Source organism: Notamacropus eugenii, chromosome 3 (genome assembly GCF_028372415.1).
Source record: "Notamacropus eugenii isolate mMacEug1 chromosome 3, mMacEug1.pri_v2, whole genome shotgun sequence".
In the NCBI taxonomy this organism is placed as follows: Eukaryota; Metazoa; Chordata; class Mammalia; order Diprotodontia; family Macropodidae; genus Notamacropus; species Notamacropus eugenii.
In genome coordinates, this window is record NC_092874.1 from 309,243,947 (window position 1) to 309,266,417 (window position 22,471).

Genomic DNA, 22,471 nt, shown 5'->3' on the forward strand with positions numbered 1-22,471 from the left:
CCTGGAGCAGCCCTGGCAGTGCCCAAAGAGAGAGAATGGGTGCTGAATACTAATAACCCAGCTTGCAGCTCCCTGCCTGCCCCCTCTGTGGCCTTATGAGAAACAGCATCCCCACATGCAGCAGCAGCAGCAGCAGTTTACCAGTGCTCCTGGCTAGACCCCTGGAGGGAGGGAGGAAGGAACCCCTACTGACAAGGTCAAGGACAGGCAGCACCTGTGCAGGATGGGGGAGGTCTTCCTTTCCAGGTCATCAGGGCAAACAGCTCTGGCACATTTCTGTCATTCCTCAGAAGCTGGAGTGCCCATTGTGAGTGGCACAGAGATCTGGGAGAGGTCCCTGCAATGAGCATCACTCTTGTCTGGTTTCTCTCTCCTGGAAGCTCCTGTTAGCTGAACAATGAGGGAATCCTGGGTTTAGGATTATAGAGGTAGGGCTGCCCTCAGAGGACTTCCATTCCTCCCAACCCAGAAAGAGGAAACAAAATACAAAGCCATTTCAGGGGCCTACAGGGAAGGTCAGGAAGGGCCCCACATGGAAGGTAGGCTTCTGAGCAGTGAGGAGGCAGGGGGAGAGCTCTGGGCATGCTCCCAGGGGTCAGGTCAGACTCAGCAGCAGCATTCGGGAAAGGAAGGCTATGCCAAGCCTGATTGCTCCCCAAGTGAGGCATGTCCCATAAAATGATGCATTGTTCTGTACAGTGGAATCAGAAGCAGCACCCTGGCTGGAGGCTTATGATTCCCATCTCACAGGTGAGGAAATTGAGGCCTTGAGACAGGAAGACTTGCCTGAGGTCACAGTTAGGGAATGGCCAACTCAGGATTTGAATCCAGGACTCTTGGTGTTACTCAGTCCCCTCTACATTACTCTGCTGTCTCCTGCCAGCCCTAGGGTTGAGGGATTTTTGGAAGTCAGAAATATGGAATCTGTGGTGTATGTGTGTATGTGCGTATGTGTGCGTGTGTGTGTATGTGAGAGAGAGTATTGTAAGTGTATGGGAGTGTGTATGTGTGTGTGTTTTGTAAACAGCCACTGTCCTCCGATAGTGTACATGTTGCTACTAGGGAAGGATGAATGAGGCTGCTTTCTGTGCCGTTTAAACAGGAAATTTGCTCTCTGCCCTAAAGCCCAGTGGTTTCATGACACAATTTAACACAATTATCTGACAGGCTTTCATATTCCACAGTGAGGGAGGCCAGAGATATGCCTCCAACCCCAGCTCTGTCCCTGGCTGTCTGTGGGACTCCAGGGGAACCTCTCCACCTTTAAATGAGGGGGTTGAACTCAGTGGTATCCGCAGGCTTCTTCCAGCTTGGGCAGTCTTTGATTTCAATCCCACTGGGCTCCTTAGACAGAAGGGAGAGCCTCCAAACAAATCTTCCCCAGGACTACTCATCAAGTGCCTGAAATGGAATCCTGATGTGGGTCCCTTGTGAGTCCACACCCTCTATTAGCCCACCCCAGAGCCTGGGGATGGGAGTGTGTGGGGATGTCACTGGGATGCAGGGTATAAAGGTCACAACAGCAACTGCTAGGATCATAGATCACCCCACCTGGCTGGCCCACATACCCAGAAGCTCAGATTATTAGGCCCAGCCAGTCGTCTTGCCTGTTTTCTGCATTAGGCCCAGAGTTCCCTGGAGGCTAAGACTGTCTGAGCCCAGGTCTGTGGCCCTGTCTGGGTGGTTTCCATGAGGCACTCAACAACTCCATTATTTGGGAGGCTATTGAGTGCTGCATACGTTTTATTAATGGGTTAAAAATGTTTCCAATCGATTGATGGATGGATTGAATTACAAACACACTCACCAGCCTATGTGTGCCTTGGCACTGTACTGTTTTTAAATTTTTTTTAAATTTTATTATGTGTGTGTGTGTGTGTGTTTACTCACTTATGCTAAGAATTTAGACTGGGTGGAAGAATTTGGGAAATTGTTTTGAAATATTTTTAGCAATTTCTTGTTTTTAATGTCACATTCATTTCCCAATATACCCCCCTCTCCACCACCACCATCATTACTACCCATTCCTGATCATCAGAAATAAAAGAGTGAGGGGAACAAAACCAGTTCAGCAAAACTAACCAATATTTCCACCATTCCAACGTGGTGTGCAGCGTCTCGCGCGCCCAGTTCCGCCACCTCAGCAGAGAAGGCAGGGACACTGCTCCCCACCTTCTTCGGGGCCAGATTTCAGCCCTCCCCACTGAGCCCGCTCTCCCTGTCTTGCAGATGGAATCCACAGCGTCACAGCCCTCTGCACCCTGCGGGTGACCATCATCACGGACGACATGCTGACCAACAGCATCACCGTGCGCCTGGAGAACATGTCGCAGGAGAAGTTCCTGTCCCCGCTCCTCTCGCTCTTCGTGGAGGGCGTGGCCGCGGTGCTGTCCACCACCGCCGACGGCATTTTCGTCTTCAACGTCCAGAACGACACGGACGTCCGCTCCAACATCCTCAACGTGACCTTCTCGGCGCTGCTGCCCGGGGGCGTGCGGAACCGCTTCTTCCCGTCCGAGGCCCTCCAGGAGCAGATCTACCTGAACAGGACTCTCCTGCGGATCATCTCCACGCAGCGCGTGCTGCCCTTCGACGACAACATCTGCCTGCGCGAGCCCTGCGAGAACTACATGAAGTGCGTGTCGGTGCTCAAGTTCGACAGCTCGGCGCCCTTCATCAGCTCCACCACGGTACTCTTCCGGCCCATCCACCCCATCAGCGGGCTGCGGTGCCGCTGCCCTCCGGGCTTCACCGGGGACTACTGCGAGACCGAGATCGACCTGTGCTACTCCAGCCCGTGCGGCAACAACGGGCTTTGCCGGAGCCGTGAGGGAGGCTACACCTGCGCCTGCCACCCTGACTACACAGGTAGGCGGCTGAGGTTCCTGGGCCGGGGCGGGCAGCGGGGACCCTGGCTGCAGAGCCCCAAGGTACTGGGGCTTCCTGCAAAGGAGACCTGAGTGGACAGATGGCTGGGGATGGGCTGTGGAGGGGGAGGAAGAGAGCGGGCTGGGTGCGCAGGCACATGCCTGGCTTGGAATTCCCCGCGCAGATATTTCCTAGTTGTGAATGCCCAGGTGATGGGGTGGATTGGAAGGCGACCAAGGTTCGAATCCTGCTTCGGTTACTCTCTGCATGAGCAGCCTGGGGAGGATTGCCTTAGACCCCTTTGGTCTCAGCTTCCTCCTCTGCAGAACGAGTGGGGGAGCCTAGGTGATGACTAGGGTCTCTGATGGCTTCTCCAAGTCTGAGGCTCTTCACCCTGGAACCCCCAAGCAGGTAGTATGGAGAATCCTCCAGGAGCTTATTCTGAAATGCATCAAATAAGATCCACAGGATCCCAGGGGAAACACACTGTGTTCAAATACAATTATCAAAATATTAAAAATCTCAAAGACAACCCAAACCCAACGTCATAGACCCTGCAGGTGGTACCTGAACTGTGCTTTAGAGGAAGCCTGATGCTTCCTTGACTCTTCTGTCCTCACCCATTCAGGTTTTAGTCTCCTCTCTATCAATGATTACATGAAGACTAAAGAAAACCATCCCCCTTAATTATGTCCTTAAGGTGGTCGTTCTGACTTTGTTTACCAGAATTAGATATAGAGTTAGGAGGGATCTAAGAATATAGACTATTTAAACTGGGAGGAATGAGGTAACTAATACCCACAGAAGTGACTTGCCCAAGATCACACAGAGAATAAGTGGCAAAGACAGACCTAAATCCAGGTCATCTCTTATCAAGTCTAAGCTCTTTTCACATTGGTTTCTATCTCGCCCTTCCCCCATGCTGCCCGGCTGGGTGTTCAGGGATGGCTCAGCAGCTTTTAGAAGGCTCTCTTTTCTTAGCATGGACATTTGAGGCCAGCAGGAAGAGTCTGTTTCCTGAAGTCTAATTTGGAACAATTATCATCCTTGAGAGGAGAGTGATTCACCCAAGGTCACACAGGCAGTGAGGGACAGAGCCAATATCTGAATATGGGTTCCTCCAAGTCTGAATCCAGAGCTCATCTCCCTATACCTTCTGCCTCCCTGGTAAATGTGTGAGAGGAAACTGGCCATCTGGGAAAGCAGTTTCTGACCGTTTCATCAAATGATAATCTGCTCTTTCAAGGAGCATTGAGGGTGGATTAGGCTGGTGTTTGGCACATACCGGAGATAACTTTTGAATATCTCCATGTCCTTGTTTGATGTGTTTAGCACAAACATGTTAGGAGAAGTTACCTTGTTGTTGTTATCTGGGACTGGGATGTTTTATCCGGCACCATAACAGGAATCTGCCTGGTAGAGGATGTGGATTTAAAGACTTAGCTGGCATTTAGCAGCAGGAAGAGAGAGGGCGACCAGGAATTGGGAGAGCCCAGAAGGGGATCAGTGGTTAGGGAAGTCTAGATCAGGAATATCTGGGCTGATGGAGATCTCAACAAGTGATCGGAAACAGCTGGACTGGAGTGGGGAACAACAGAATAATGTGGGGTGCCCGCAGAGCTTACCTCCTCTCCCCCAGTCCCTTGCCAACCTGAATTTTGAGCCTCCTTCCCACTCTAAGTCAGAAAAGAAGGAAGGAAAGAGAAAAGTAATTTGGTGGAGGAGTAATCCTAGTGAACAGAATTAAGGGAGTACAAACATTTATCTCCACTGACTGCCTCTCCTCCTCCATCCTAAGTGCCTCCTAAGTTTTTCTTCCTTCCTTCCTTCCTTCTTTTCTTCCTTCCTTCCTTCCATTTAATTTTCAGGTCTGAATTCTCTCCCTTCTACTTTTCTTTCCTCCTCCCCCATTGAGAAAACAAGAAAAAACAAAAATCTGTGGACACGAATAGTCCACAAATTTCCACATTGGCCATGTCTAAAACACAAATCTGCCTCAGTCTGCCCTCTGAGCTCATCAGCTCTTGGTCTGGAGGTGGGTAGGATGCTTCTTCATGGGACCACTTGAATTGTGGTTGGTTGTTGTGTCAATCAGAGTTGCCAAGTCTTCCAAAGTGGTTCATCTTTACAACATTGTTGTTATGGTGTGCATTGTTTTTCTGGTCCTGCTTACTTCCCTCTGCATCAATTCATACAGGTCCTCCCAGGCTTTTCTGAAAACTTTTCCTTCATCATTTCTTATAGTATGGTCATATTCTTTCACATGTATATGCCATACCTTGTTCAGCCATTCCCCAACTGATGGGTACCACCCCTCACCTAGTTTTACCAATTCAGGAGGCAGGGTAGTAGCTCAACCCATTTAGATTAATTCTGTGGATTTGCCAGGGGAATGGATTAGCTTGAGAAGCCTAGTGAGTTCCTATCTGCAGAGGTCTTCATGCTCAAGTTGGATGACACCTGGGTGGGGATGCTGAAGAGGGAGGTCATGGGCTGCACTTGATGCCATTGATGTGCCTCCAAAGATGAAGACTGCTTCGTCAATGTGATCAGTGGCATGAGACTAAGAAATTGGGGGCTACCACTCTATGCATAAGGATCCTGAGGGGCTGTATATTGACTTAGAAAACCTCAAATTAACCATATCTTTGTTCTGTTGTATTTTTGTTTTGTTAAATATTTCCCAATTACATTTTATCTAATTTGGAGGGAATGTTGTAGGCCCCTTCTTTGATACTTCTCATTCCAATGATCTTCCCATCACTGACTTGGAGATCCCCAGACTTATCAAATTAGTGTCTCATACCAAGGAGGAGAAAGTCCTCTCTCTCTGTGACCTCAGTTCCCTGGTCCACAAAGCTCAAGCTTGGATGTTGGGATGTCAAAGGTGTCCTGATATCATGGCTCCCTTTATCATAACCACCTGTGTAGATAAGGAGCATGGGACTCAAGGTTATTGTCTTGACTTTAGAGATGAGGAATCCTGCCACTCCATGATTCTCCAGTTTCGCCCATCATCAGTGGGTTCCTGGCTCTCCAGAAATTACTTGGCACTTTGTTAAGGTTCTTCATTTGCTTGTTGGTGTGTCTTCTTCCCTACTCCTGAGAAAGAGTAGGACTCCTTGAGGGCAGGAACATCCCATTGTTTATGTTGGAATCTCTAGTGGTTTGAGGCTCAATAGTTGATCCATGAGGGCTGAATAAATGACTAATCCCCTCCCCCCTGTTGGGAAGCCATTAAATGTCAGAGTTTTGGCTACAGTCCAGATCTCCTGGCTCCCCAGTGCAGGGTTCTTTACTTCTTCCACCCTTTCTGTAAGTTTAGAATATGCCAAGAGAAGAGGATGCCTGCCACCCAAACTGGATGACTTGGAAGCTTGGGATTGAGTTCTGGGGAATTCGGAATGGTGGACAATGGGGGGCAATAACCTGCCCTTTTAGAGAGTGGGAGGCTTGGCCCTGCACTTTCCCACCAACGTGGCCCCCAGGAGGTATCTAGTGCAAGCTTTTTGTCATTCCCAATAGGTGACTTGCCTAGGGTCATACAACCCTGTCTGAACTGGGACTCACACCCAGGTCCCTTGACTCCTTTTAGGTCCAGCTCTCTTTCCGTTAGGTCTGTTTCTTCCTTTGAAGGAGAAACTGAGGCTCAGAGAGATGGGGGGACCCTTGCACAAGGCAGAGTAGCTAATGAGTGGTTGAACCAGCCTCTAAGGCCCAGGTCAGAGTGCCATGTGTAGCACTAGGCAGCTGCCCCCAGAAATACTCTCTGGTAGCCCATCGGAAGCGTGGGTCCCCAGACTGAGCCACCGTGTTGCTTTCCCTACCAAGCCTCTACTTAGAAGAATACTGACAGGTAAAGTGTGTATCTATCATCACGGAGAAGGGGCACTATCATAGTAGGGTCGGCCAGAGCCCATGAGAAGGCTTTTCAAGAATAACCCTGTCAGCTCCCAAAATATGATCAGCTTTCCTCCCTGGGAACACTCTGCCACAGAGAACAATGGCCCCATCCTCTCTCAGCCTTTGACTTTGAAGCTCTCAGGTCCCATGGCTGTAACTCTAATCAGCCAGGCCTGATGAAAGTGCCTCTGTCTTCAAGAGTTTTGTATTACTGCTTATTGGGGAAGCTGAGCTATGGGGACTCTCAGTGGTTTTGAGCTTGGAACACGCCCAAGGAGACTTTGGAATGAATGCCTTGCCTTCCCATCCGGTGAGGCAGGAAGCGGAGGGGTAGGGGACATGATAGTAAGTAATTGGATGGAGGAAGGATGTAATTTAACTTGCGGGAAAAGCAAGTGGAATTCAATGCTAGAAAAAATTACTTTTGACAACTCTCTTCTTGTGTTCCTGAAATAATTGGGGGTCTTTCAAAATAGCACAAGGCCAGGATACCTTTCTAACCAGGGCAATGGGGAAGGGAAGTTTGAGTCCCAAGATTACCGTCTTCTGTGCTCTCAACATCCCCACTGCTCTTGTGGAGTCTTCCTGTCCATGGCCATCATTCCCACCTCCATTAAGAAATGCTCTTATAAGTTTCCATAGCTGAAGAAATGCATCCCAGGTGGCTGGTACTTGGTAATGAGCCTCCTGTCCTGAGCCCAGCTGGTCCTCAAGTAGCAGATGCCTAGCTGATTACTGGCCAGTTCTTATGCAGTCTTGTCTAACTCTCTGTGACTCCACCTGGGGTTTTCATGGCAAAGATACTGCAGTAGTTTGCCATTTCCTTCCCCAGCTCATTTTACAAACAAGGAAATGGAAGTAAACAGGATTAAGTGACTTGTTCAGGGTCACACTGCTAGTGAGTGTCCGATTTAAACTCATCGAGATGAGGCTTTCTGACCCCAGGCTCAGCAGTCCCCCCACTGAGCTCTCTAGCTGCCCTTGAATTCTTTCTAATTTTGAAGGCTCTGTTCCTAGTGGCCCTTATTCCTATAACATCTCTGGGCCTCTGTGGTCCCATCTGAAAATTGAGGGGTTTAGATAAAACCTCTGAGACCCCTCCCAGCCGTGACATCTCCTGTTCTAAACTCCCTCCCAGCCCCAACATCCCCTCTTCTAAGCTCCCTCCCAGTTCTGACATCCCCTGTTCTCAGACCCCTCCCCCTCTGATATCTCTTATTCTAATGTCCTTCTTGTGCTCTGGACCTGCCTCCAGGTGGGGTAGATTTTACAGGAGAGGTCACAGTCAGTAGAAAAGGAAAGAGATGCTTCTAAAGCATCAAGGTTCAGAGCTCATAGCCTTGTGAAGTGGTCAGTGTGAGCCTTTGCAGACATAAACAGGTGCTACAGGTTTGGGCTTGATTTCTTGCCTTGGTGATTGTCTAGACCAAGAAAGTGCTGGAGAGGGAGAAAGCATTGTAATGAAGGTTGAACTTCAAAGGGTGCGCTCTGTATATTTTATTTTAATAACCAGAGAGCTGGTTGTTAATATTTACCAGCACACCCTGATTCTGGTGCTTCCTGAGGGCACTGAGGCTCAGAGAGGCCCAAGGTCAGGCAGCCAGTCAGTGGGACAGTCAGAACTTGAATCCAGGATCCTGGCTCCAACTACATCCCAATACATGGCACCCTCCTGCCCAACAAACAATCCACGTATTTGTAAATTGTGGGGGTGTGGGTGTTGGAAGATGGTAGGAATCAGCCAGTGGCTTTTTGACAAGTCTCAACCCTTCCCTCCCCTCCCATATTCTCCTCACTACACCTGGACTCCCCTCTTTTTTAGAATATTGAACCTCAGAGCTGGGAGGGTCCTTGGAACAGGGAATGTCAAAGTTGGGAGGGAGCTTAGAACAAGGAATGTCAGAACTGGAGGAGCCTTAGATTAGGGGATGTCAGGGCTGGGAGGGGCCTGAGAGCAGGAGATGTCAGAGCTGAGAGGGAGCTTAGAACAAAGAATGTCAGAGTCGGAGGAGCCTTAGAACAGGGGATGGCAGGGCTAGGAAGGAGCTTAGATCAGGGGAATGAAGGGCTGAGCTGGGATTCCAAGTCAGGTGTAATGCCCCCAGGTCCCAGGCCCTTCCCCTTCTGGTTAGCTCTGGAGCAGCAGACTCGGAACCTTGAGGGCCCATTTCTGGGCATTGTCAATTTCAAATCACTCATTTGTCACCTTTATAAAGCACCTACTATGCACAGGGACAATGTGTGAGGGGGATAAAGTGAAATAAAGTTGGTGAGCATCGACTGTGGAGGGTCCAGAAGGCCACATTTGGCCTTTGCCTTTTGTATGAGAGGTAATAGGGAGCCACTGAGGGGTTTGGGGAAAGGGGAGAAGGACAGGAATGGGGAAGTTAGGTGGCTTAGTGGATAGCACATTGGGCCTGAAGTCAGGAAGACAGGAGTTCAAATCCAGTCTCAGACACTTAGTAGCTGTGTGACCCTGGGTGTCACTTCACCCTGTTTGCCTCAGTTTCCTCATCTGTAAATGGACTGGAGAAGGACATGGCAAAACTACTCCTGTATCTCTGTCAAGAAAACCCCATGTAGAGTCACTCAAATGACTTAACAACAACAGACAGACAGGATGAGGTTAGACTTGTGCCCCAGGAAGACTTTTCAGCAGGCAGAGGAAGAGGGGAGAGAACGGGCCCAGAGCCAGCCAGGAGGTCATCCATCACTCAAGTGGGACTGAGTGTGTTTAGGTGGGAGAGGGGGGATGGTGGAGGGCAGGAACAAGCATTTAGGAAGAGACACTGGACCAAGCGCTTTACAAATATCACCTCTCTGTGTCTCATTGTCTCTGTCTCTTTCCCTTCCCCTTCTCTCTCTGTCTCTGTCTCCCTGTGCCTCTTTCTTTGTTTTCTTTCTCTTTTTCTCTACCTTCCTCTTCTTCTTCTCTCCTTTCATCTCTTCCCCCCCATTTCTGTCCCTGTCTCTCCCTCCTTTCCTCTCCCCCTTCTCTGTGTTTCCATATGTATTTATGTATATTTGTATATGCAGGTGGCTCAGACAGGGCTCAGGAGCTGCCTCAAGGAGGGGGATGTGGGTGAAGGAGCATCTTTGCCCTGGGGCAGTGGGCCAGATTTGGCCATTCTTTGGGCTGCCCCATGGACCTCAGCAAGGGGGATGTTGGTGTGATCTGTGACCAAGGTGGTGTGAGAGCCCTGAGTAAGACTTTGGTCCTTGGGGTCCCTCCAGTCCTGATACAAGCTCACCATGTACCACATCCCAAGCCTGTAGCTGAGCACACACATACCACCAAAGCAAAGGGGCTTCTGTTCCACTGAGATACCACCTGAGTTTGGGAAAAGCAGGAAAAACTAGGTTGGAATCCTGTTTCCTTCACAAGCCAGCTGGGTGGCCCCAGGCATGTTCCTTTTTTCTCCTGAATGTTGTTTTTCTCTATCTGTAAGGAGGACAAAAATAGCACCTCCCTCCTTGGGCTGAAGGAGGTGACTGAGTTGTGGGAGAAGCCTGGCTCTGGTCAGAAGGGAAGACTCCAGCTTCAGTGGGCCTCCCTGCCAGAACCAGCCCCAGGGTCCCGTGAGGCCTCAGGGCCAAGACTTTGGGAGGAGCCCCTGTTAGGGGTCTGCCTCAAGGTCCTGCTTTGGAGCCATGGAAGTCAGTTCCAGGAGCTCATCTCACAGAAGTCATCTCACACCTCTCTGGTGTTCCCTGACCTGGCCTCCACCCCCTTCATCAGATTTGGCTCAGAATTTTGGTTTTGGGCGGCTTCCAAAAGATCAAATCCATTCCTGGAGGATGAAGGTATTTCCAAAGAACAGGCCCCAGGCTCTGAACGCATGCTCCACAGAAGAACCCCCACCCAGATTGAGTATTGACAGCATCCTCAGAATGTTGGCTCAACCCTTCTACCTCCTGCCCCCCAGGGGGAGGGTCAGTGACTGCCAGCCAAAATGTTGCCTTCGTGAGACCAAAGTTCCAACTGGACATTCACACCTCTGATTTCTAGGCTTCTGTTCCATGCAGTTAACACCCATGGCAGATGCCATGGACCTGAAAAAGAAAAGGCCTACATTGACACACATCTCATTTATTCTACAAGTGTTTACCTGTTAAGTTCTTACTCAGTGAAAGGACCTGGGGTGGGCACTGAGGAAGTTGAGATTAAGGAGATGGTCCTTTCAAGATGCCCAAAGTCCAATGGGGGCATCAGAGAAGGAGCCTGGACATGTTAAAGAAAAGAGAGGATGGGAAGAGTGGGAAGTCATCTGCTGGAGATGGTTCTAAGGAACAGATGGAAGCACACCTGGAGGGGGCTGCCTTGTGAAGAAGGGCCAGCACTTCGTGGGAGGCCTGTGTGAAGGAGGGTCTTGAAAGGAGGAGAGAAGAGAGGGAGCTCTGGGCTGAATGGCCTCAGTTTTTTCATTGAAGGTCTTTAGCTGAAAAGGTGTCTGGAATGGAGGCCATGGGAGACTGGAAGAGAGATGAGGTTTTGGAACAGCTGCTGTAGAGAATGAGAATGAATTGATTAGGATTAGGATTAGAGAAGAGTAAAACGCTTGCCTTCTCCCTTGAGACCCAGAGAGATTCTACACTCTAAACTTGCAGTGGCCCCAGTCAGTGTAGACTTGTGACTTCTAGCCCTAGTTTGTGACTAGGGTCCAATTTATCAGGTGAATTCTCCAGGACACAGAGGAGTTTGTATTTGTAGCCTGGGGATTTGTCATCTATCAGTCTAGATACACAAGGGAACTTCTTGACATAACTTAATCCCTGGTCCTCTCTCCTTCCCTCTCTCTCTCTCTCTCTCTCTCTCTCTCTCTCTCTCTCTCTCTCTCTCTCTCCATTTTTTAGAGTCAGAGTATATTTATTTATTTATTTTTAAAGTGTATTTATTTACTTTAGTTTTCAACATTCATTTTCACAAAATTTTGAGTTTCAAATTTTCTCCTCATCTCTCCCCTCCCCCCACCCCAAAATGCCATGCATTCTGATTACCTCTTCCCCCAATCTGCCCTCCCTTTCCTTATTCCCATCTTCTCTCTTGTCTTGTAGGGCCAGATAAGTTTGTACACCCCATTACCTGTATTTCTTATTTCCCAGTTGTATGCAAAAACAATTCTCAATATTTGTTCTAAAACTTTGAGTTCCAAGTTCTCTCCCTTCCTCCCTCCCTACCCATCACCACTGAGAAGGCAAGCAATTCAGTATAGGTATATGTGTGTAGTTTTGCAAACGACTTCCATAATACTCATGTTGTGTAAGACTAACTATATTTCCCTCCATCCTATCCTGCCCCCCATTTATTCTATTCCCTCTTTTGACCTTGTCCCTCCCCAAAAGTGTTTACTTCTAATTGCTCCCTCCTCCCATTGGCCCTCCCTTCCATCATCCCCCCCCCACCCTGCTTATCCCTTTCTGCCCTGTGTTTCTGTAGTGTAAGATAGATTTTCATACCAAATTGAGTGTGCATGTTATTCCTTCCTTAAGCCAAATGTGATGAGAGTAAGCTTCACTTTTCCCCTCTCACCTCCCCCCTTTTCCCTTCCATTGACAAAGCTTTTTCTTGTCTCTTTTATGAGAGATAATTTGCCCCATTTCATTTCTCCCTTTCTCCTTCCAATATATTCCTCTCTCACCCCTTAATTTTATTTTTTTAGATATTATCCCTTCGTAGTCAACTCCCCCTGTGGTCTCTGTCTATGTGTGTGTGTATGTGTGTGTGTATAATCCCTCCAACTATCCAAATACTGAGAAAACTCTCCAGTTACAAATATCTTTCTATGTATGAATGTAAACAGTTCAACTTTAGTTAAGTCCCTTATGATTTCTCTTTCCTGTTTACCTTTACATTCTTCTCTTAATTCTTCTGTTTGAAAGTCAGATTTTCTATTTAGCTCTGGTCTTTTCATCAAGAATGCTTGAAAGTCCTCTATTTCATTGAATGACCATTTTTTCCCCTGAAGTATTATACTCTGTTTTGCTGGGTAGGTGATTCTTGATTTTAATCCTAGTTCCTTTGACTTCTGGAATATCATATTCTAAGCCCTTTGATCCCTTAATGTAGAAGCTGCTAGATCTTGTGTTATCCTGATTGTATTTCCAAAATACTCAAATTGTTTCTTTCTAGCTGCTTGCAATATTTTCTCCTTGACCTGGGAACTCTGGAATTCGGCTATGATATTCCTAGGAGTTTCTCATTTTGGATCTCTTTCAGGGGGTGATTGGTGGATTCTTTCAATATTTATTTTGCCCTCTAGTGCTAGAATATCAAGGCATCTTTCCTTGACAATTTCATGAAAGATGATGTCTAGGCTCTTTTTTTGATCATGATTTTCAGATAGTCCCATAATTTTTAAGTTGTCTCTCTTAGATCTATTTTCCAGGTCAGTTGTTTTTCCAATGAAATATTTCAAATTATCTTCAATTTTTCATTCTTTTGGTTTTGTTTTGTAATTTCTTGGTTTCTCATAAAGTCATTAGCTTCCATCTGCTCCATTCTAATTTTTAAAGAACTACTTTCTTCAGTGAGTTTTTGGACCTCCTTTTCCATTTGGCTAATTCTGCTTTTTAAAGCATTCTTCTCCTCATTGGCTTTTTGAACCTCTTTTGCCAATTGAGTTAGACTATTTTTAAAAGTGTTATTTTCTTCAGCATTTTTTTGGGTCTCCTTTAGCAAGCTGTTGACTCACTTTTCATGATTTTCTTGCATCACTCTCATTTCTCTTTCTAATTATTTCCTCCACCTCTCTTACTTGATTTTCAAAATCCCTTTTGAGCTCTTCCATGGCTTGAGACCATTGCATATTCATTTTGGAGGTCTCTGGTGGTAAGCATTGTTCTTCCTCATCTGAAAGGATGGAAGAAAATATTTGTTCACCAAGAAAGTAACCTTCTATAGACTTATTTTTTCCCTTTTTTTGGTCATTTTCCCAGCCAGTTATTTGACTTTTGAGTCCTTTGTCAAGAGGGGAGTATACTCTGGGGAGCTGTCATTTCTCTTTTTAAAAAATTATTATTTTATTTGTTTTTAGTGTTCTACTTCTATATATCTTAGATTTTACCCTTCCTCCCCCTCCTTCCCCACTCCCTCTCCAAGACAACATGCCACCTTATATAGATTCTACACATACATTCCTATTAAATACAATTTCACTTTAGTTGTGTTGAATAGAAGAATTAAAATTAATGGGAGAAATCATAAAACAAAACAAAACATAACCCAAAAGAAAATGGTCTGCTTCATTCTGTGATCCAGTTCCATAGTTCTTTCTCTGGGTGTGGAAGGCATTTTGCCTCAAGAGTTCATTGGGAATTTTTTAGGTCCTTGCATTGCTATGACGTACTAAGTCTACCAGAAAAATTCCTCACACACTATGGTTGTTGCTGTGTACAAAGTTCTCCTGGTTCTGCTCCTTTCACTTAGCATCAGTTCATATAAGTCTTTTCATGCCTCTGAAGTCTTCCTGTTCATCATTTCTTATAGGACAATAATTCCATTACATATACACCACAACTTGTCCAGCCATTCCCCAATTGAGGGGCATCCCCTTGATTTCCAGTTTTTGGCCACTACAAAGAGAGCTGCTATAAATATTTTTGTATATGTGGTACCCTTTCCCATTTTTATGATTGCTTTGGGAAACAGTCCTAGAAGCAATATTGCTGGGTATGTACATTTTCGTAACCCTTTGGGCATAGTTCCAAATTGCTCTCCAGAATGGTTGGATCAGCTCACAGCTCCACTAACAACGAATTACTGTTCCAACTCTCCCACATCTTCTCCAACATTTATCATTTTACTGTTTTGTTACATTAGCCAGTCTGATAGGTGGGATGTGGTACCTCAGAGTTGTTTTGATTTGCATCTCTCTAATTAATAGTGATTTAGAGCATTTTTTCATATGATTATAGATAGCTTTAATTTCTTCCTCTGAAAACTGCCAGTTCATATCCTTTGACCATTTATCAGTTGGGGAATGACTTGTATTCTTGTACATTTGACTCAGTTCTCCATATACTTTAGAAATGAGGTCTTTATCACAGACATTAGCTGCAAAAATTCTTTCCCAGTGCAACAACTTTTCAATTTAATGTAATCAAAATTATCCATTTTGTACTTCATAATGTTTTCTATCTATTGTTTAGTCAAAAATTTCTCCATTCTGCATAAATTTGACAAATATGCTATTCCTTGCTCCCCTAATTTGTTTATAGTACCAGTCTTTATACCTAGATCATATATCCATTTGGGCTGTATTCTTGTGTATGGTGTCAGGCACTGGTCTATGCCCAGTTTCTTCTACACTATTATCCAGTTTTCCCAGCAATTTTTGTCAGACAGTGAATTCTTATCCCAGAAGCTGGGGTCTTTGGGCTTATCAAACAGTAGATTGTTATATTCATTGACTACTGTATCTTGAGAACCTAATCTATTCCACTGGTCTACCCCTCTGTTTCTTAACTAGTACCAAGTGGTTTTGATGATTGCTGCTTTATAATACAATTTGAGATCTGGTAGGGCTAGGCCACCTTCCCTAATATTTCTTTTCATTAGTTCCCTTGATATTTTGGACCTTTGGTTCTTCCAAATGAATTTTGATATTATTTCTTTAGCTCTATAAAATATTTTTCTGGTAGTTTGATTGGTATGGCACTGAATAAGTAAATTAATTTAGGTGGAATTGTCATTTTTATTATATTGGCTCAACCTACCCATGAACAGCTGATATGTTTCCATTTACTTAGATCTGACTTTATTTGTGTGAATAGTGTTTTGTAATTGTCTTCATATAGTTCCTGGGTTTGTTTTGGCAGGTAGACTCCCAGATATTTCCCTGGTCATCTCTTGCTGGGTATTCAGCAGGAGCTAAATTTTTACAGCCCACAGTGATGCACAGTTCCCTTGAATGGCAGCATAGTGACCACTATATCTGGGCCCCTGAATTTATGGTCCCTAGTTACCATACGTTCCCATAAATCTGTCTCATTTGCATGGACACTGGCTCTACCTTATTGCTGGCTGAGTCTGCATTGGCATTGCTCGTAGCAGGCCTGTTTGGGCAGCTTGGCCATTTCATGGGTCCCTCCAAAGGCAGACAGAGACATCCAGTGCTGGCTCCCTACTGTCAACCTTAGCTACTCTGTGAATTAGCATCTGTTTATGGTCGCTGTCACTGCCAGTGACATTGGTGATAACGGTGATGCCATAGTCTCCACCCACATGGTGAATGAAGGTCAGTGGGCCCTTGCCAGCGCTGGGATGTCACGGGAGAAAACCAGCTTCTGCTGAGACCAAGAGAACTAGCGTCTTCTTTCACTGTCCTCAAGGCCCAACTTTGGCATATTCTCAGACTAACTGAATTTGGTGCTCTGGGAAGAGAAGGGCTTGAGGGCCCAGCAAGAACATCCCAGAGAGAAAAGACCCAGGCCCTCCTTTAGAGAGTGGATTTTTCAGATTCTCAGTATTGTGGGAAGTTTTTTGCATCTTGTTTAAATAGCTCAGGCCTCTCTCACCATTCACTTTTTCCACAAGCTCCAAAGAAGTTCCTGATATTGAGATCTTGCCTGATAGAGTAACAGAATGGCTGGAGTGTTTCACAGACACATCTGCAGTTGACATGACCATCCGTGGTATGTGAGGGTCAGGGAGCTCATTGGCAAGGGGAAAGAAATGAAAAAAAATCTCAGAATGACAGAGTTGGAAGGAACCTTGAACACAGGCATTCGCATCTCCAACATTCCTTGTTCTAAGGTGTCTCCCTGCTCTCACATTCTGTGTTGTAAGAGCCCTCCCAGCTTTTGCATTCTGTTCTGAGGCCCTAAAGTCCCTTCTAGCTATAAAATGCAAGGTTCTATGTTCTAAATTCTTTCTTCTGGCCTTTTCTGTTCTGTGTTGCAAGATCTCTTCCAGCTCTGCTCTATGTTCTGAGGCCCTTCCCAGCTCTGACATTCTCTGTTTTATACATGAATCCATGTTCTGTGTTTTGGAATATGGAATATAGAACATCCAAGGTGGGAAAGGCCTATGAACATGGAATGTCAGAGCTGGAAGGGGCCTTGAAACACAGAATGTCAGGGATAGAGGGAGGAGCTCAGAATACAGCACATCAGAGCTACAACAAGAAAGAATATTAGAGGGGTGAGGAAACTTGGAACCCCAAATGTCAGAGTTGGGAGGGAAGATCCTTGGAGACCATCTCATTCAGCCCCCTCATTGTATATATAAGTAAACTTGGTGCAGAGACATTGTATGATCTAGTGAAGGCTGCCCAAGCATTCAGAGTTGGAGCCAGGCCCAGGCTTCCTCCCCCAATGTTAGAAGAGATGACCAGGAGCCTCAGTTCCCATCCCTGGTGAAGACTAGCTGGGGAAGCCGCAGGCAAGGCTACTTGCCTCCCTCTGCCTAGGTCTCATTGTGCTGGGCCTCCCTTGGGAGGTCAGTCCTTCATGCCATCTCTTTCAGTCCTGTCTAGCAGGACTTTTTCACACTCCTGGGCAGAGAGACCAAAGTCCCTTAGTTGTCTTTGCCTCTCTGAGGCTGGAGATGACTTTTCATCGCTCCCCTCTGGCCTGACAGAAACAGGAGATGATGCATTAATGAGGTTTCTCAGATGAGAGCTGAGCTTCCAGAGAGGAGTGATTCTGGGACATTCTGATTTAGCCTACTGCCTATGGATAAGGAGAGGTTTGTCCAGGACAGCTTGGGGTCATTGCCCCAGGCTCTGGCACTGACTGGTGCTGAGGAGGAAATCAATCAGTCAACATTTATGAAATAGCTACTATGTGCCAGGCCCAGTGCTGAGTGCTGGGAGGTACAGGAGGCAGTGGACAGTCTCTGTCCTCAAGGGGCTCACAATGTAGGGGAGGAGGGGGAGAGCATGCAAGCAAATGTAAATAAAGCCTGGAAAGGGAGGAGAGGCCAAGGTTAGAAAGGGCTTTAAAGCCAAGCTGAGCCTTTTGTATTTGCTCCTGGAGACCCTAGGGAGCCACTGGGGTTTGTGGAGTAGGGGGTGACATGGGGGTGACATGGGAGCCCCCCACCCCAGCAGCTATGGCAATAGTCCAAGTGTGAGGGAATGAGGATCTGCTACTGGAGGCAGAGTTCCAGATGTCTGAAAGGCCACTAGAGATGGGGGATTGGAGGTTATCAGAGAGGTTGGGTCAAGACAGGAAGAACTGAGAATCATCAGTGCAGAAATGGTCATTAAATCCATGTGAAGTAGTCAGAGGGCCTAGGTAGACCCCTGGGGATACCTCTGGTTAAAGGGTGTGACCTGGAGGAGGATCCAGCAAAGGAGACAGAGAAGGATAGGTCATGGGAGGGGGAGAACCAGGAAAGGGGGGAGAGAAACCCAGAAAGAAGAGAGTACAGAGGAAAGGAGAGTGACCAGTAGTATCCAAGGCTACAGAGGCTAAGGAGAATGAGGATGGAAAAGAGACCATTGGGTTTGGCAACTGAGAGCTTGTTGGTCTCTTTGGAGAGGGCAATTTTGCTGGAATGACAAGGTTGGAATCCAGACTGTAAGGGGTCAAAAAGAGAGTGGTGAGGGGAGAGAAAGCAGAGGCCCCACTGTAGGTACTTTTTCAAGTTTAGCTACAAAGGGCAGAAGAGAAATGGGACGGTGGTTAGCAGGGCTAAAGGGGTCAAGTGAGGGGTTTTCAGGATGAGGAATATAGGAGCATGTTTGGGGGCAGAAGGGGAGGAGCCAGTGACAAAGCAAGTTTGGAAATAAATGCTGGGGGGGGGGGTCACTGAGAGGGGGCGATCTGCCAGAAGAGACTGGATGGAGGGGATCATTTTAGCAGGTAAAAGCATTAGCTTTGATAAGGAGCAGGCACCATGTCTGTCACAAAGGGGCCTGGATTCAAATCCCAGCTCTGACTCTTACTGGCTGGGGGACCTTGGGCAAGCTGCTTGGCCTCCTGAACCTCAGTTTCCTCCCCTGTTAATTGAAGGAGATTGACTCACTCCCACTCTCACCTAGAAAGTCTAAAACTTACTTTGGCCACCCTTCCACCAAAGAGGTAGTGAGCTCCTCATCTTGAAGTAGATCGTGGCCAACCAATCCTCAGGTGTGCTAAAGGAGGTAGGGGTTAGACCAGAGGCCTTCTGAACTCTGAGCTTGAGTGATTCTCAGCCCCTTTCCCCCTCTGCTCCTGTCTCCTCACTTGCAAAATGCAGACTGTAAGGACAGGGACAGGTTTCCATTTGGGTTTGTATCCCCAGCTATGGGCACGCTACCTTGTGCCAAGTAGGGGGTCAGCAAATGCTGGCTGGACTGGAACGGAAGGGCCAAGATTGGCCAGGAGCTTTCCCCTTGGAAAGCGAAGCTGAACTCCTGGGTTTCCAAGCTGCCTCTTGTCCTCAATCATCATGGTTTTCAGCACAATCCAGCCCCTTCTTAGTTTGGACACGTTCCCATTCCACATTCAATCAAAGAAATGTCCCTGAACCCTGATGGAATGCTGAGATAGCCCCACCTAGGGGGGAGGAGAGGGGGGGGGGCGGGCATCCTGCTCACACCTGCCCCATTCATCTCTTGCTTTCATCAGATCCCACCCCTTCTCAAAAACCTGCCATGGTTCCCCATTGCCTTCGGGCCAGGGGCCAGACTTTGGCACCCTGGAAAACGGAGGCAGGTTACTTGGGAGCTGCACCTCCTCGTCTGGAGCAAGGGGACAAGATCTGTTGATCATCTCTCCTTAGAGTCCTTGAGATAAGCAGGTTCTAAGCCTGAAATCACCAGAAAAGGGGAATTGTTCTTCTTCAGGCCTCCTGAAAAGTGAATGAGATTCCAGTGACCTGATGAGAGGAAGGATCTGGGAGCAGGATGCTGGGGGGTCTCCCCCTTCCCTGAGGACAGGACAGTAGAAGGGCAGTTCTCAGATGTTCACTTGGAAAAGACCTTCAAGCTTGGGGTAAATCATCCAGGAGATGGGGCCGGCCTCCAAGAACATCTGCCTGTCTTCACTGAGAGCTGGCCTGGGATGAGGGTGGCGACAGCATCGGACCCCTTCCCTGCCCCGACCCCCACTGGGGCATTGGGCAGAAGGGCACAGATTAGGGAGGGCCCTGAGCAGCCCCTTAGAACTGAGAGGAAGGGGGCTGGCTGATCATCGAAATAACTTCCTCATGTCTTCCCTTCCCAGGCCTTCCTCCTCACAGCAGCCACAGTGCAGAGCTGATGGTGGCCCCACTCCTGACCCTGCTTAGCAAACTCCTCTGGCTCCCTATGACTGCTTCGAAGCTGACCCTTCTGTCTTTATATCTCTTCCTGCCTGGCTCTTCAATGGCTGCCTTTGCTCCTCCCTCCCTGCCATCCCGGCTGACTTGCTGTTACACACACACACACACACACACACACACACACACACACACACACACACACACACACACACACACACACACACACACACACACACACACACACACACACACACACACACACACAGTCTGCACACCAACACTGGGTGGTCCGCGTGCCTGGGACACATTCTTTCTTCACCTCTGCTTCTTGGAATCCCACTGTCCTTGAAGATGTAGCCCGTTTGCATCGCCCCTTTTTGGACCTCCCAGCCACTGTGGCCTCCCCTCGCAGGCTGCCTTCTAGGTATGATACACGATTACCTCCCTAGACTGAGGCGAAGCGCCTTGAGGGAAGGGATTCGTTCATTTTTGATGTTGCATCTTCGGCCTTAGCGCATCCGAAGCCTGGTGTGGGTTACACAAGAGTTTAACAAATGCTTGTTGACTGAGTCAAGACCCTCTGCAAGCTGACCCACACCCTTCTCCCTCCCCTCAAGGAATGGAAGTTTTGGAGGTTTTTTTGTTTTGTTTTGTTTTGTTTTTTAAATTTACAAAGGGGTTGCTGTCTGAGGATTCTTAGGATTGAGGGTCTCAGAATGGCTTCCTGCTCCACTCTGGGAAGGACAGACTTTCAGAGTCAACGTGGAGATTCCAAGCCTTTAGAAAGGAGGACCTAGGAATGTTGGGGCTGCGAGGGGTCTCAGAGCCAGGAAGGTCCGAGCTGGGAGGGGCCATAGAATGGAGCTAGGTCCTGGTTGTAAACAAGAGGAATTCCATGAGTAGGTGCATTCTTTGAATTTAAACTGCATGTTTCCATTGGGATAGAGCGGGTTATTATCATATTTGACATGTAATTATAACTCTGAACGAACAAATCTGAATATATCCAACCACTTCATGGAATTTCTACTCAGACTACTCAGGACTTAGCTGAGGTACCTGAGCCCCGAGGATCCATCAGGGCTGAATCATTCCCACAAATCCCCTTATTTCCCTAATGGGAAACTGACCCTCAGAGTTTCCCCATGACACAGGCTAAGTTCCCAGCAGAGCCAAGCCTAGAACCCGTGCTCACACGCACGCATGCACTGCAGGGAACCAGGCTCTTCTTGCCCCATTATGGGGCAAGAACGTGGAACTTTTCCCTTCCCAGAACATGAGAATTTATAGGCTTGTTACCGCTGAGCCTGCCAAGGACTTCCACTGCCTTGGTCTCTCCAGATGGTCGCGTCCCACCCCCCACCTCAGGGACAGGTCCTACAACTGTGTGCCCCCCATGACTAATTATGTGTAAACAGCAAACAGTGCTGGGCCCCTTCCTCCTCCTCCCTTCCCCAGCAGCTACCTTGGAAACCTTGGACACCAACCAAGAAAGCAAACACAGCCCTTCAATGCTGCATACCTTCCCAATTGCATGCGTCTGGCCTCTTGCCAGGCCCCAGGCTTGCTCTGACCCCTTTGCCACCTCAAGGATCCTTGTCTCTCCTCCGCCCCCAGCCCTGCTGTTCCTTCCTTCTCAGGGTTCATTTTCCGGGGGATAGTTGTGTCCACCTGGCCACCTCCAGCCTTTGTTCTGTACCCGATGCCCAGGGGCTCCTTTACTTTGCCACCTGGATGCCTCTGGATCTGGTGGGGATGAAGGGAGGTGGTCATCAGGTGTGCCAAAGGTCCTCATACTGGGTATGGAGCAGAAGCTGTACCCTTTGACCAGGGCTCCTCCTGGCCAGCCAAGTAATGTAAGGCTCTTTTCCTGGTATTCAAAGCTCCCCATGATCTACCACCAAATTTACCTTTCAGTTAAGTTTAGTGTGCACTAATTAAGCACTTGCTGTGCGCCAGACTCTAAGGATGCAAAGACAAGGGCTTGCCCAGAAGGAGCTTCTGCCTCCCTGAGGGAAGCAGCATCTACACAGATAAGTAAATACAAGGTGGTTTGAAGAGGGGAAAACACTGACCTCGGAGGGTATCAGGTAGACTTCATGGAGAGGAAGATCCTCACATTGAGCCTTGAAGGCATCTAAGAGGTAGCTGTGAGAAGGGAGAGCATGCCAGGGGAGACCCTGGACAAAGCCCCTGAGATGGTCAGTGGAATACTGAGTGAGGCCAGTTCAGGAATGCAGAGTTCCATCATAGATCAGCCTGGAAAGACAAGTTGAAGTATGATTATGGAGAGCTGGGAGAGCTCTGACGTCTTGAATCTAACCTGCTCCTTTTAAAAATACATTTTATTGTTATCTTTTGTTTTTATATCATGTGCCTTCCCCAATGGATCATTCCTTCTCCCTTTCCAAAAAAGTCATTACTTAGAAAGAATAAAAAAGAGGAAGAATCAGCAAAACTAACCTTTGTGTCTAACAAGTCTGACCTTAGAGGCCAAGTTTCACCCCCGGA

The 22,471-nt window shown here is 47.6% G+C and overlaps 1 protein-coding gene across 2 annotated transcripts in view; it reads left to right on the forward strand.

Annotated features, from left to right (window-relative positions):
- CELSR1 (cadherin EGF LAG seven-pass G-type receptor 1) overlaps positions 1-22,471 on the forward strand; it is a 152,729-nt gene that overhangs the window by 51,626 nt on the left and 78,632 nt on the right. For both annotated transcript variants that reach the window (XM_072596574.1, XM_072596575.1), the window contains exon 2: positions 2,230-2,868. In XM_072596574.1, coding sequence (XP_072452675.1) covers positions 2,230-2,868 — 639 coding nt within the window. The remainder of the gene's footprint in view (positions 1-2,229; positions 2,869-22,471) is intronic.